General features: G+C 39.7%; 1 protein-coding gene across 2 annotated transcripts; it reads right to left on the bottom strand.

Moving 5' to 3' along the window:
* Positions 1 to 267: 267 nt before the first annotated feature.
* LOC116788414 (astacin-like metalloendopeptidase) lies at positions 268 to 9,751 on the bottom strand. 2 transcript variants are annotated; one of them, XM_032691246.1, is made up of 13 exons: positions 9,657 to 9,751; positions 9,414 to 9,438; positions 7,343 to 7,359; positions 6,908 to 6,932; positions 6,000 to 6,071; positions 4,859 to 4,993; positions 4,117 to 4,234; positions 3,228 to 3,406; positions 3,019 to 3,103; positions 2,490 to 2,617; positions 1,652 to 1,767; positions 1,020 to 1,249; positions 268 to 523 (listed from the first exon to the last, which is right to left on the bottom strand). In XM_032691246.1, exons 1-13 carry the CDS (start codon positions 9,723 to 9,725, stop codon positions 493 to 495), a joined length of 1,230 nt encoding a protein of 409 aa, XP_032547137.1. In that variant the 5' UTR covers positions 9,726 to 9,751; the 3' UTR covers positions 268 to 492. The 2 variants fall into 2 exon arrangements, with proteins under 2 accessions (XP_032547137.1, XP_032547136.1); XM_032691245.1 differs by having other exon boundaries at positions 268 to 527; positions 1,024 to 1,249; positions 9,657 to 9,743.
* Positions 9,752 to 15,626: the final 5,875 nt, after the last annotated feature.

Raw genomic sequence — 15,626 nt, 5'->3', positions numbered from 1 at the left:
AGAGATGTCATTTTTGGAAGCTTAAATGTTAGGCTGGGATAAGAGTCTGTGTGGAAGACCTTTTCATGCTGAAGACCATGAAGACCACCAAATGAATTTTTAAAGTTTGAAGCTGGTCTCTTCAGCCAGCTAACTGAACCCATGATGATGTCAGTGGTATACTTAAGAGACATCCCTAGGGCTGAATGAGGGGGGCTGGTGGTGTGTTTGATAGTGCGTTTGAGTTGAAGTGACTACTGGAAAACAGAAAGAGAAACTTTTTTTTAAATTAAGCTCTTTATTCAATTGTTAAATAGAAAGAGGTAATAACTTAACTGTGCAGACAAAAGGAGGAGTATACAAGATGTATAGAATTTGTACATTTATATGGCTTGGGGAATAAACTTTCTCCAGAAGATGAAAACTTTGATTCTTGATAGAATTAAATTTCATACTGATCCAAGCCAGGATAGAAGCAAAGTAGGAAACATAATTTCAATATTCTTCATTAAGTCAGTTGTGGATGCTAGGTCTTCTTTGATTACTCACTGTAAGCAAAATGAGAGAATATTTAGCTTTTCTGAACAAACTGTAGCATCTCTAAAATACACGCATGCTAAATCACATTTTATCTGGCAACTAAGATTTCTTCACATTTGTGGACACATCAAAGTGGAATGAGTTTTTTTATTCTTTTTCCTTCCATAGCTACAGTGGACAGAATTATGATTTATTCTATTTCTATTGTGCTAGTGATGCAGTAACATTAAATTGATTGCCTATATTGGCACATGTTTTGTAATGGAATATATTTGAGAGGCAAAGGGAACAGTCAATCACCTGGCTAACACCACTTAATCCTGAGTGTGGCCCCATCTGCATGAATGAGCAAATAGTATCAGTATATAACTGATCCATTAAATCAAAAGCAAGAAAGGAAGTGATGGCTCTCGTGGAGAGCAGTTCCTCAGTATTTTTCCTGAGTGAAAAGTTGATTTGACATAGACTGTTTTTCTTTGCCATTCTTCCTGTCCTCAGACTTACCAGCAGCAAAGGTGGCTTGGAAACCAGAAGCTGTGTAAGCACCATCTGTGATGAATTCTACAAGCATAAGATTACTAGAAGCAACTATGTAATTTGGTATCTTTGATCCACAGGTCTTGTCCATTAGAACTGCAGAAGACCTGCTGGATCCATCATAAACTTTGACATAATCACCCTGACAGCCTCTGGTTTTCTGCAGCTCGAAGGCTTGAAAGTACAGGGAAACCTGGAAGGAAAGAGCAAATCAACCTTTAATATACATATATACTTCTTTCATGGAACCTCCATTAAAACAGACTGACTGTAAGCTGTAGCCAAGCATGAACTGGCACTGCTTACCCAGCTTTGCCTCTCATTCCCTGAGGTTGTGGGCTTCAGATCTAATGACTGAATGCTCCCATGCTCAGGCAATTTTGTCTTGATTTTGCAAACCTGAAGCCCAAAGTATTGAGGTTTTTCAAAATCACAACTCTGCAGTTGTCTTGGCCTATATCTGGCTTAAGGATATAAGAAGTAGAGACTCATGGAGAAGATCTTATCTGGGAACTGCTGTGCAGACAAAGCTTGAGGTGCTTAACATAGAAAGAAGTTCAGCCATATTTCAAGACCACTATAAACCTGTGATTACCTTTCTGGATCGGGTTCGGATGAGCCAGACACAGTTGGTGTTATCTGAATAATTTCTTGGGTAGTTGGCAGATTTCAGTGACCCAGAAGTTCCGTCAAGAATAGTGCTGCAACGACCTGAGAAAAAATGTTTGCTTCAGCACCAGGGTTGCAGAAGCTTCCACTAATTTACAAGTACAATCTGTTCAGAATGGATGGCTCTTGGTTGTCTAATCTGTCAGCATTCATTTCAGAGTACTAGTATATCTTGATTAAAATGAAGAATCATCTTGTCCTAATTTTCACATAATGCGTAGAGAAAAGTAAAGTAGTACTTGGAAAAAAGCATTATTTTTTTTATTGATTAGCTCTGTAGTTTAGCAGTGGTTAAATTTAAAGGGTTTAAACATACAAATTTAGAATGACAGCTTAAACATTTGAAAACTGGACAAGGCAACATGAAATGGTTCCAGTTCAGAGGAGCCTACAACTGTTTTGGTTTAGCTCAGGTCTTAAATACCAACTGCCATGAGGAACAGTGATCTCTGGCTCTCTTGGGATCAATAGTTGTCTGCCGAACTGTGAGAAACCAAATTACCCCATTGAAGTATGCAATGTGGTATGCAGTTAGTCCAGCAGTTAGTTGCACAGCAGCCACTTACACCAATAGTGAATGTGTTTTATTTAATTTAGAAGCAGAATATTTTCTCACTAATCACAATGTGCCTCCAGCTTCACTTCTGCATTCTCTCCCAGAGTAACCCAAATGGGTACCATGAATTTATGACAATAGTCTCACAGTCTTCTGCAACATGCCCAGATCTGAGTTGAAGATGAAAGGGTGGCTTTGAGAAACTTACTGCAGTTGTAAAGTTTGTTGATTTTGGCCACGTCCAAGTTGCTTAGCCCCTGCCTCTGTCCAATATGTACTGATCCATCAGGAATTGGTACAATTGTTGCTTTTCCAGTGGTATTAGTGAATGTGTATCTGAAAAAAATACACGAGAAATTATGTTCTCTAAGTACTATATCTTCTTTCAGGATTCAATGGCATGCTTTGGAGGGAGAACAAGAACTGTACATAAGCTGTTGCTGTGATCAGTAGTGTTGTTTAAATAGATTTTATTGAGATGTCCAGCAGTAAGCAGGGTTATTGTCCAGATGCTCTCCTTTGCTCCCAGGCTCAGCAGTTAAGGGCTCCCTAATGGAAAGCTAAGGGATATAAAAGATATCGAATTAATCCTACAGAGAGGCTTGTATGAACTGACTCATACTACTTTTCTCAGAAGCAGAACTGGGGAAACTGGTAGTTAGGAGACAGTTATGATAGAAACTAATTCTCATGTAAGATTTGAGCTCCAACAACAGGAATGCCATGCTGCTACTTACGGGCCATAGTGCATTACTGAGGAATAGTCATACGGAAGACCCAGGTTATTGGAGTTTTCAAATTTCTTGAAGTCTGATCTGTCAGCTGTAATATATGATATTGTACTTAGAGTATGCTTTCAACCTTCTCCCATCAGGGAAGAAGGGAAGGCTGGAGCAATAGGATGTATCTATACCATTTTCTACATTGAAGAGTTCAAAGTACTTACGTGGACTGATGTACTCCCACATGATCTTTACATGCTTATCTCTGTCACTTCGAGAGTGTTCATGCAAAAAGCCCAGAGCGTGCTCCAGTTCATGCTGAATTACTCCTTTCCACAGGCATCCTCCTTTCATCACAGAGACAGTCTGTCCACCTCCTACTCTCCCATAGTTGGACCAGCAGCTGAGAGAGACATAGGATTATAGGATTTTTATTGTCAGGCAGATAAAGGGGAAGAACAGAGAACCTTGCTTCCCATACCTCTTGTGGGAGTGGAAGGATTCCTTCCTCTCCACTGTGATAGTCACAGTGGCAAAACCAATCATGGTGTAGAAAAGAACACAGTATGATCATTGCTAAATCTTCCTGGAAGGTTTTCATTAGCACAGAGGCTCCTGACTTCTGACTTTACAGTGACTTTAACTCCCTTGAAATTACAATTTTTTTCCAAAATACTGAACACTGTATCAGAGCTGGAGCTAAGGTGAATAGCACTTCAAGCTAACAGGTGTTGAACAATTTTCTCATAGGCTCCAATTCTGAGCTTGAGAGCCAAATCTGTGATTCAGAAAACTGTTTATTTCATAGGTTGAAATTGGGTTTACTTGTGTAAAAAGTAATTGATATATGTTGTTCTCAAGTGTGCATTATATCACATAGAAAACATGAGCTTATTCTTTCCACTTTAATGGTGCTTTTCCATAATTTGCATTACTTCAGTGTCTGCAGTGAGTTTGTGATATACCTGTTGAGCCCTTGCACTAGTGAGGTATCCAAGGAGAATACATTGGCAATGTGATAAAACAAAGGCCTCTCTAAGGTCACGCAGAATAACTGTTGTGAAGAATTGAAAATCATTGTAGAAATAACTTGTTAATTTATCATTCACTTACCCATCGGCAGATTTAATGCTGAGGTAATCACGTTCTGTCTTGCGCTTCACAAAATTAATACAAGTCAGTGCTTCAAATTCTGCCATGGCATCATGAATCCCTTTTATGTGGCTCTCCTCTGGAGAAGAAAGGGTTAATTTTAGGCGTCACAGGAGGACAATGGCAAGTGCCATTAAAATCTCACATGTTCTCAAAAACAGGGTAAATCAGAGACAGAAACATTAGCCTAGGCTCTTCCTTGCTTTGTATTGCTTAGTACTTAATTTAATTTAAGATATCAACAGCCTGGCACAAGATCCTGTTTATCCAGATGTTTGTCCAGACGTATTCTGGTGCCTTTTTTTTTCAACCACTTGTTCTTAGTTCTAGTGATGATTGTTGATGTATCTTCTTATTGGACACTATGGCAAGCTGTTCTACTAATGAAGAGCTGGCCATTGAAGCTGCACTGTAATAGATATGAACCTTATAAAGGCAGGTATTCTGGAAAGTACCATTAGATGGAATGACCATTCTTGTCTCCGAGAAAACAGATCTAAAACATTATAGATGCAAACTTTTCAAAGACATTTGATCTTTTTCTGGTTCAGGTCTTTGTAACTTAAAATTCATCTGTGCTTGCACAGCACAAGTAAATCTTTAGAACTGATTTATTCAACTGTTTGTGTCATCACTATAAGTAGCTTTCTACGTGAATTTTACTGGATAAAATCCACTTTTTATTTTTGAAATTTAAACCCACCATAAGTAGGATCCAAGACATAGGGAACACGAACAATCCCATCATGGGACTGGGGCCAGTTGCAATGGCGACAGTTGATGGCACTGCGACTCCTTCGTGGAACTATGTCACCTTCTTGCAAGTATTGAGAGCTGTCTGTGGTAAGAGAGAAAGGATGGCAATATCTGAGCCACAGGTTGCTGGATGCTTGCTAAGCACACTTGGAAAGCTGTGACTCCCTACTAATCCACTTTTCCTATTTTTCCCTAAGCATCTGTTCCTGGCTAGCATGAGAAACAGGTTATTCAGCTAGATGGATGTTATCTGCCTCCCTAATTTTGCTGTTGTGTCCTTAGCTAAGAGGACATAGAACTGGGAAGATCCAGTTCTGTTGGATGATGTTGAGGCAGGATATGGAATGACTGAAAGCAGTTGTAATAGTGAGAGGGATGCTGTACTTTAGTACTATTTGATCATCCATCACGTGACACTGAATGAATGACATCAAATACCTCTCCAGGAAGGGTACTGGAAAAAGCAGGAGGTGTCTACAAGGAAACCCAAGAAGGCAAGCAAACCAAAAAGAGAAATGAGTCAGGAGAAAACTGTAGGTATGTTTGGTGTCTATTTTTACAGACAGTAGTAAAGCTACTTGAATGACTGCTGAAGGAAAATGTGAGAAAGACAAGCTGATAGATCGGGAAAAATTTGGAAGGGTCAAGGAACAGCAAGTCTGGAGCAGGGAACATGGAACTGACTGTAGGTCATCCAGGAGTCTGTACTACAAAGCCATATGACGACTGAATGCAAGTGATGCTTGAATTCAAGTAAAAGGCAGTTAAATAACAAAGCATCCAAATATCTGTGTTCACTCTTGAAGTCCAAAGAATGACAAAGATGTTGAAAGCTACAGCTGAAGAAACTGTCTGGATAGTTCAGTTGCCTCTACACCTGGTAGCATCTTCAGTATTGACTCTATAGGTTTGAGTTACTATAGGGTATCAGCAGTAGTCTCAGTGTCCTGTCTCTGGGCGTCTCTTACGTGATGGTGTGTAAGAAGGGAAAATATTCTCACAGATTGTGGTAAGATATTGTACCTCCCATATCACCCCCAAAAAGCAACAAAGACAGATCCATTATCAACAGGGTTTGGTGGCATTACCTTGGTTAACTTTCAGAATTTTGTTAAAAATAACTTCTTCCTCAACATCAGTCTCTGTAGGCAATGGAGATTCTGTGCAGAAATACAAGAGTATCACTTTCTCATTCCCAGGGAAAATATGAATCTTGACTTTTAACCTTATGATTTTCCAGTGATGCATGACACTGGTAGACACTAGAGACTGGTAGGGTGTTCACTCATGTAGATATTTGTTCAGTGACACAATCTTGATACCACCCCAGCTGTAGTTATTTTGGCATTAATCAAGTCCCAAGAGTCCTTCTTTTTATTTCCCTCTCTCCCTTTTTTTCCCCATAATCGTCACATTTTAAGGCCTCAGACTGCAGAGTTTCACTTCTGCATACACAATTTACACTCAACCCTACAACATAAGACACCAGAAGCAAAAACAGACGGAGAGCAGTCCTGATGCTTCCTGCTGGACATGCTGACCTCTTGAAAAACTCTTGAAACCAATAAAATTGGAACTGCATTCCTATTCCATGAGTCATACTGATGTCCCCAGCTAAGCCCAACATCAGGGCCTCCTAGGTCTTGCAAGCAAAAACAGCCAACTCTGAGCATTATGCAACAAGCCTTGACATCAGTAAAAGCAGAAACACGTGACCTCTATGCTTTCTACAACCTTTAGAAGGGATTAAATCAGGACATTATTTAAACAGAATTATTTTTAGCAAAAGTAAGAAGTGAGGTTTTTAGCAAGGCCAAACAATTGGTCAAAACCAAGAGACTTTGCTTTGCATTAAATATTGTGGTGAGTGCATTCATTTAAAATTCCTTCCCTAAGGTTAATTTGTGTTAAGCAGGTATTATTTTCTGGAGTAACTGAGTAGTTAGCAATTGGTATATCCTCTCATATACGTACTTGTAGATGGAATAATACATACCATATATATCCTCTTGTGTAGTAACCTGAAAGAATGATATATTAGTTTTATCTCACACTTTATAATATAACATTAGATAAAATAATATAACACATAAAGTATCAACAGTGTCCAGGCCCATTAAATGTATCTTCCATCAGTGCAATCTTGAGATTTATATACTATGCCATATGTAAAGAAGTACCATAGCATGGTAAATAGTCTTCTTTGATATCTTGGCAAATATAGATATCATAAAGGGAAATGTAAGGCAAATATAGATATCATAAGGGAAAGGGAAATGTGGAATAAGTTTCAGATACATTCTGACACACTGTTGATCTGAGAAGACATTACTCCACTGGTGGAGATACAGGTGGAAAACAAGAGTCTTGACCTTATTTTCACAATGTAGAACCCCAAAGTGATCAGAAGAGCTGATTTATCTGCCCTTACCTCAGTAGGTTCTGTTGCTGCAAAAAGCAAGGAAAAAAAAGACAAACAAGAGGGATAAATTAGATTCTGAATACAACTTCATGGTGTTCAATAGTATGGAATTCCTCAGCCATGGGAAGGCCTTTGCTTGGAGGGGAATGGAGTGTACTAACTGATGCGTGGGCACAGAAATTAAATTGATATTCAGAAAAAAAGCTATGAAAATTCCTACTAGATCATGCTGAGGGACAGAATTCTAGCCACTTGCCATCTAAAAATCAACAAAATATTTTTTCAGCTTCAGTGTGGAAAATTACAAAAGAAACCAGGGACAAAACCCCCTCTATATCCCCAGGTTTTTTTGCAACAAATGCAGGCTAACTAGCTCAACAGTACCCTCTGGTTTCACAGTGTCCAAGAGTAATGTTATAACGTGAGATGAAGGCTATAATTTAACATGGGAAAATAATCTCAGCTTCTGTATGTACCTGATAGCAGCATGTACCATTCTGAGTCCTAAGGTGTCTTTTTTGATTTTTACCAAATATCAGTTTCTAGACGCAAACTAGAAGTGAAAATCTGATTTGATGTGCAAATTTCTAACTTCACTGTTATAATATCATAAAAGTTTAGAAATTGCAAGGACCTCCAGAGGTCATCGATTTGTCTGCTTTCCCTAAGGCAGAAACAGTTTTATCTATATTATTACTGACCACAGTTTGTTTGACCTGTTCTTAAGCATGATGGATATGCTGCAAGCCTGTCTGCAAATCTCTTCCAGTTTGTCAATATTGCACTCTTCCTTGTCAAAATGTAAAGCAATTGCTTTTTTCTCCTATTCGACACTGACAGGGAGAACAATCAAGTAAATAGTTCTTATTTCCAAGCCTGTCTGTGTTCAAAAAGACTTCAGTGTCTTTTTCCAAATTGTTACTTCAGTTACATGGAAAAGGAAGCCCACTGTAATGATTGTGGTTTGTTATAGAAAAGTTCAGTCAATTCCCACCAGCTGCCTCAGAGAGATCCATGACATCTATAAACATTCTTCAGGGAAGAACATTTCTGAGATGAGTTGACCAGATTCAGAATTTATGCACCCAAGAGGATTTAGATTAATTGAGTAGCCAAAGTTAGTAGAAATTAGGCTCCAGATTCTTAGGCACATAAAGCCTGCGACTTCTTTGTAAAACCCAAATGAAACACCAGAGAAGGCATCTGCCAACTTCTTGATGAAATGAACATCTGGTGTGATACCGCTTTCAAAATTACACAGCTCACGTTTTCCCTGTACTGTAAATACTGAAAGAGGTTTCAAAAGGCACAAACCCCAGTAACAATGGTAAATTAAAACTCACTGTATGCATTTGTCCCCGTAACCCTGCAACTTTGAGTCCCAGAAACCGACTACTTTGAACTCAAGTAAACGTGTCCCTTGGTCTCTTCTAAATACACTGAGCAGTAATTTTACAACATCCCTTTGTTTCTATGCCATAAATAACAGTTCAAAAGAAGAATTTGTCAGTTTTCTTTAGTCACTTACTTGCTTTGAGTATGTCAGGCAAATTTTTCCAAGGTGTCTTCCTCTCACACACATTACCCCCAGTTTCTTGATGTAGTTAAAGTCTACCTACAGGTTCCTTCCCATTGTCCTCTGGAGGTCTGCAATTATCTCCTTGTATTTTGCAAGTTGCCAGAAGCTGTTCAGCTAAGCCTGTATTATTTGTTTTCCAGCCCAGAGCAAAGCAAAGCTTTCTTTGATGCCTGACATCCCTTTCTCTTACTGCTGCACCAAGGTAGGCAAGAAGTCAAATGAATAGCAGTCTTATTATAACACTCAATTTAATGAAAAGGTAACAAAAAGGCCTATTGAAATTTTATTTTCAAGCCTGTGAAAGCGCATACAAATTAACCTAACAAACCATAACCCAAAAGACTGTGTAAAGCACATCTTTGGGAAAACACATCTGCACCTACCTCAATAACAAATTATGAAACATGACCTAATTCAAAAGGCCTGTGTCAGTGCTTTCATATGCTCTCAAAACAAAGTGTGTGATGCACAAACAGAAATAGCAGTCTAAATCCTACTTACTTGTTGTGCTGTTTTCACACTTCTCCTGCAAAACCAATAGATAAAAGGCATTATTCTTCTATAGCTCACTAATGCAACAACAATAGCATCAAAATCAGGCTGAAGGGAGGAACCAAATTATTAGACTGCCTTTATATATTATTATATTACTAATATTTTCTTGTAGGAAATTTATCAAAACAGGTCTTCACAGCTTTGCTTCCAGCTAGAAGACAGAGCACAATTGCATGGAGCTGCTCTCACCTGAATAGGAAAGCCCAGGGAAGTGTGAAGCAAAAATGCAGTGAAGACCAGGAACATCTTCAGATCCATTCTGCAGTCCTGACAGACCACCAGTGCACGTCCTTCTCTCTGCCTGCTCAGGAGTGCTGCTGCTAGATATACCAGCAGAGCCTGCTCTGCCGGGGCTGAAAAATCCTACCCCAGCCAATGGGAATCTCGGCAGGAAGCAAACTTCTTTTGCAGCCTCAAAAACCAGTTTAGCCTCTGGGCATCCCCCGGTGCTGTGCTATTGCTGTCACCGTGATCTGTAGCATCCCTAGTCTTCACACTGTCATTCATGCTGCTCTCTAGAGCTGGATCAGCCTCATGCTTGTGATGCCATGTTCTTCCTCTGCCTCCTGGAAGATCCTACCTGAAGTGTTCAGTTTGACTTTTACCACATAGGAAGCAGTTGTTCCTAGATAACTTTCCAGAGTACTGTATTGTTAGGATTTCAGAGGGTAGGTGACTTTTTACTTTATGTTACTGAAAACACAGAAGGCCATGACAGTATAGTGTTGCTTTGGAACATACAACACATGGCTACTTGGTGAGTTCATGACTGTGTCTTCTCTTTTTTGTTTCCTTCTCTGTGTTTCTTTATGAAACACTGGAACATTTCCTGTGTTCTATTATTTTTGTCAGTCTGACGGTTATAGGTGCCCTGATGAGCTTTGTGACCAGCAGTGAGAGAGGGGGAAAAAACAGCAGCAGTGTAAGCAGCACTTACCCATTTTGAGAATGATTAACAGGTTTGCTGCTTGCTGGAGTGCACTTGTCCAGAAGCAGATGTAGGAAGCAGCGAGCAGAAATGCAGTGAGCAAGAAATGCTTGAGGAGGCAAACCAGCAACCACTGAGCCTCTTGTCATAGCAACCTCTTCTCAGAGCAAAGATCTGCTTAGTGAACCATTTGCTGAAGGTGCTGTAGCTGGGGAATGGTGTTGTAGTCTAGTCTCTGATACACATCTGTTTACTGTTGAGTACATTTTTTGTGCATGGAGAAGGAAACTGAATTATAAGATGCACTGATTCTCTCTCTAGACCATGCTAGTGGCTAAGATACCCTTAGAGTAAGTTTTAAACCCACTCACACTGCTAATCCCTATTTCTGTATTGAATAAGATGTTCTAGCAGTTATCCATGTTGGCGAATGAATCAAGAAGCATCTTTCCATCTATTTATCTCCAAATCATGCCTAGTCAAGGGTAGGAGTTACATGGAAATGCAATCTGAATTGTACTGGAGGGAATTACTCTTTGTTTTAGTGGAGGAAAGCTCACAGTACACACTGCTGACTATTTTAACAAAGTCTGGACAAACAAAGTCCGGAGATAGATTTTTATCACCCCCACAGGGAGGCAGCATAGAAGGATACTACTTCTCCCTTTCTGTTCCTGCATCCTGGCTGAATTTAGGTATGCCCTAGGCACCGGATAGTAAACAGCAGGGTAGCACATGGGCCTTGTGACCATGAAAGAGCAAAGATCAAGCAGCTATTGTCAGCATGTTAATCCTGCTGACATAGGCAGTTTGTGTGTCCTTTGTGCATATAAATGTTCTAACTAAGCAATGTTATGTGCCTTTTTTTGATTTTGTATTTGTGTTTCAGAGGGATGAAAATCTTCCTTGAGCTGAAGCAAAGTTGTGTGGCTCTGGTCTGCAGTGCTAGAATGGTTGTCTGGGTTTCTCACTCAACACAAGGGCAAAACAAAAGTCCGCGATGCCAGATATGGCTTGTGGTATGTCAAAACCATACCAAAACCACATCATAAAATGAGGTTTGCACATAATCTGCTTACATTAGAGCTTAGGGGGGGGAAAAGGAAAGATCAGACCATTCTCAGGGAAAACCAGTCCAGGAACAAAAGCAAGAATCAGAGGTAGTGACAGCATAAAACAAACTTAAAAAGCAAATTGGGAAGGTTGGTAACCTTTGCAGCATGCTATTGGGAAAATACTACAGCCCCCTGAATGACTGATTAGCTGCTTGTGCTCAGGAAAGAGTGAGGGAACTGGGCTGGCAAAAATGGTGCTGCACATTTTACCCTGGCATGTTAATATGTTGACATACTAAAAGGTTCATCAAATAAATTGCTGCATGCCGTGTTTTCAGTAAGCCAACAACTAGTGCTGATGGGGGAGGTTGCTGTTCTGATCAAGAATGCAGCTGTAAGTGCTGCAGCTGGCAAAGTACAAACAGAGCAAGGGGGAGTGCTGGCACTCATGGCTGCTGCCAGTCCTGAAGACTTTATCAGCTTTGGTTTGTGACTGATATTTAGATTCAATATTTCGTTATTTTCCTACATGTGGAATTCACCGGGGAGGTGTTATCAGCAGACTGTTTTCACCACCTAATTTATTGAGACTGCACTGAGTAAAGCTGGTAACTCTAGTAGAAAAAGTGCCACAGAAATTGTTTTGAACCTTTAGGAACCAAACTAGGGCTTAGTAAAAAGAAGCTGTCTTTGCATGTGTAGAAGAAAAGCATGTGGGAAATTTTGTCAAACCCTAGTTTTCTGTCAGTATAACCCATTTTCTGGTGGAAAGTAGGGACCACACAGATTTTGAAGATGTGAACAATGATTAGCAGATGTCCAAAACCAACAATGAAATGTCAAGAAATACTTGGACAGTGTCATAGTCTGCAAGGAGTCTCTCAGGAAAAAGTTTACTGCTCGTGAATAACCACTAAGAAACTTGGAGTTATGTCTGAGGGCATAGGCTGGTTTGCAGAGATCTGTAGGCATAACCAAGAAAATAATACACAGACATACCAATGAAAAAAATGTATTTTCTCTCATGTTGCATATGGGAATTCACTGGAAAGTAGACATAGTTAAAATCAAAAGAGCAGATATATAAAAGGTACACTTCCGTAGAAATCTTTCAGATTTTGCTGTCATGTGTCATTTAGTCATATGTGTAATACAGTTATTCTCTTTGGAGTCTTTCATTGTAAGCAGCTTCCAAAATATAATGTAAACTTTCAAGATCTAATTAAAAAAAGAAATTACACTAATTGCTACTAATTGCTGTGTTGTAAAATGCAGGGAAAAAAAATAATTCCAGGAACCAAGAAAATAAAAATATTTATGTTGAACAGCTAATGGAAGTTATGTGATAGCTATCATAATTGATTCATGGTAAGATACTAACTAATCTTAAAGGTTTAAAGTCATCTGCTTTACCAAAACCAACCATTGAAGCAATAGTATGGGCCAAAATATACAACTGAAATTGCTGTGGATTGGCATTACGTAAACAAACACTATGCAATTATATATACAGTCTGAGGTTAATTACAAATCTGAACCAAGAATATATTATTTTAGACAGAATTGCTCAGTATCATTTTTCAGGAATGTCTGCTTTGTGCAGCATTTCAGTATTTTGGCTCACTTTCATCTGGAAAAGGAATTCTGGTTTCCACTCTGGGTTCATTCATTCTTTAACCCAGTCTTCTGCTCAGGAAGTCTGCTCCTGTGCAATGCTTCCAGCTCGGTGCTTTTTGCCTCACTCTCGCTAATTTCAAGTGTCCTTATCACACAGAAGTCACTTCCTTTTCTGTGGTGTCCTTATGATCAGATACTTTTCAGATATAAATCAGTCCCCACACAAGCTTTTTCTGTCCTGGCTTAAAGGGCCTTCTGCCCTTTAGTCTAATTATTCAACCCTTCTTGGTTTTACAATTACAATTCATTTCAAATTGTCTGTATTTTTTTGGTGGTGCAGTGATTAGGAGTGGATAATTTAGTGGAATTCATCTCACTCAGTACTGCACTTTGCTGGTTGAGACTATTATTGATGTGCTGGCAGCTTCTGAGTGTTTCACAAGTAACCAGCTTAGACTTCAAGTCCCTATATAGAAGACTAACACTTGTTATAAAAGACAACTCTAGACAAGGTACAGTGCAGTTAGGAGCTATTTTCCAATGTCCAAGACCATACTTGTTGAATTCATAGATTTACTTTTTCTTCATTTCCCTCCCCACATTTTTTTGGATCCTACCTCCCGGAAAAGACCTAGAGTTGCTCAACATGATTCCTATTCCACTTCCTGTTATGCTTTCAATTTTTGAGGGGCTCCTGTGCGATTCTCATGTCATTGTTAACATCACCTGTAACAATGAGTCTACATGATCTGCAGATTCTTTAGCAGAACACTGACACATCCTCCATGATATTAATGACTAGCTCCAGCAGCAGTCCAAGCCCTGACAGTGTTTGTCAAAAGAACTCAAACCTAAATGATGAACATTGGCTTACTATTTATTAGTCACGTTTCTATTCAAAGAGCCAAACCTAGAAACTTTGAACAGTCTGTCATCAGAAGAAGAAGGACAATGAAGAAAAATATTTCTGTTTTTGCAAGGGATTCTTCTTCAAAAAAGAAAAATATGCAGTTAGAAAAAAACCCCAAACTAGTAAAGAAACAAGTTGGAATAGTCACACCATTGTAACTTCTAAAATAAAAGTTGAAAACAAGTTGATTTGAACTTCAAAATCAGATTTCAAGGCCAATTTTAGCAAAGAATAATTTAGCAATTAAACTAGCATTTATAATGATGTATGATCCAACGACTGTTTAGGCTGAGGAAGGGGAACGGAAGTAATGAAACTGGAACTTTAATTTGAACAACTCTAGTAATGAACTTCTGATTGTCTTGAAAAAAACCCCCAACATATTCCTTTCTTTTATCAGGAGAAGCCATCTGATTTGTCTGCTGCCCTTAGGTGAAGCAAGGATGGATCAAAGGTTTTACATGATGTTCCCAGCCCGCAGAACAATGTTATGCTGATTGCAAAGGAATCCATGTGATGGGGTAAGGTGCAAGCTGTTTGAGTGGTGCCTGGGGTTATCTCTGGTCTCTCTGTCCTCTGAAGGGAGACATGCCATCACCCAGTGCTGCCCCAGCTGCAGGTATAGCACTGTGGAGGTCTCCTTGTGACAGGTTGTGCAATGCCAGCCAGCTCCCCTGCTTGGTTTCATTTCCAGTGAGCAAGGGTGTCCCATTACCGAAGGGTAGCTTTTGGTTACATAAACCGTGGCATGAAAGTTTCCCTTGCAAGTGTTTCCTTGGCAGTTTAACTAAGGGAAACAAAATGTCGTCTCATGTGTGCCTCTCAGTTGAGTGCATGGGAACTGACTGTGTGCGCTGTAAGTGAAAAGCACATCTCTGCCTCTACTGCACACAGATCTGCCTGATAAAGAGTTCAGTGGTGATTGGTCAATGTCTCTCTCTCTCGAATACCATCAGCTGGCCCCACTTCACCAGCTTTTTTTTTCCTTTGTACCTCATCAGAGGGGCTGTCTCTGCCACCTGTTTCAATATCTTTGGTTGTTATTCACTTACTGGCTTCCCAACTGTCCTCTTGGTGGGATTTTTTAATATTTCAATTTGGAGTCTTGAGAAGACAGTTTTAGTCTTACTGTGCTTTTCTGAATGCCAGTTCCCTGTGCAAAGTGAGCCTCTCTGTGAACTACACCCATTCACCAGGTCAGTGTGCGGCTTTGCTTCCTCTTCTGGGAGGATAATTTGTAGCTCCTCTCATGCCTACTGGGCAGGTGAGTTTGGACACCTTCCCCTGCTACTTCTGACTTTATCTGGATCCACAGAAAGATATTTTAGGAAAAGTTAAAGCATAGCTGTTACAGCCTCTGTCTTGTTTTGAGAGACATGATATCTGGGCAGATAACAGTGACTGAATATTAACATTGGAAAGATTATCTGACAATAAACTTCAAGTTATTAAGACAAAGAATCTACTTGATGTTTCTGGAACCTTTTGCAAAAGAGAGTGTTTGCCTCCAAAGAAGCAGCCCTTGATCTCTGACAGCTTTGACCACTACAACCAACACAGCGTAGGTTCCAGCCAGCAGTGTGTTTTGCTAGGGGTCTGTTGTGAGCATCTAAGCAAAACCTGGTGAGTCTCAGATAGACAGACTGAGG

The sequence above is a fragment of the Chiroxiphia lanceolata genome, chromosome 6 (assembly GCF_009829145.1).
Source record: "Chiroxiphia lanceolata isolate bChiLan1 chromosome 6, bChiLan1.pri, whole genome shotgun sequence".
NCBI lineage: Eukaryota > Metazoa > Chordata > Aves > Passeriformes > Pipridae > Chiroxiphia > Chiroxiphia lanceolata.
Note: the sequence above shows the minus strand (reverse complement) of the source record. Positions and strands in the feature narration are given on the sequence as shown.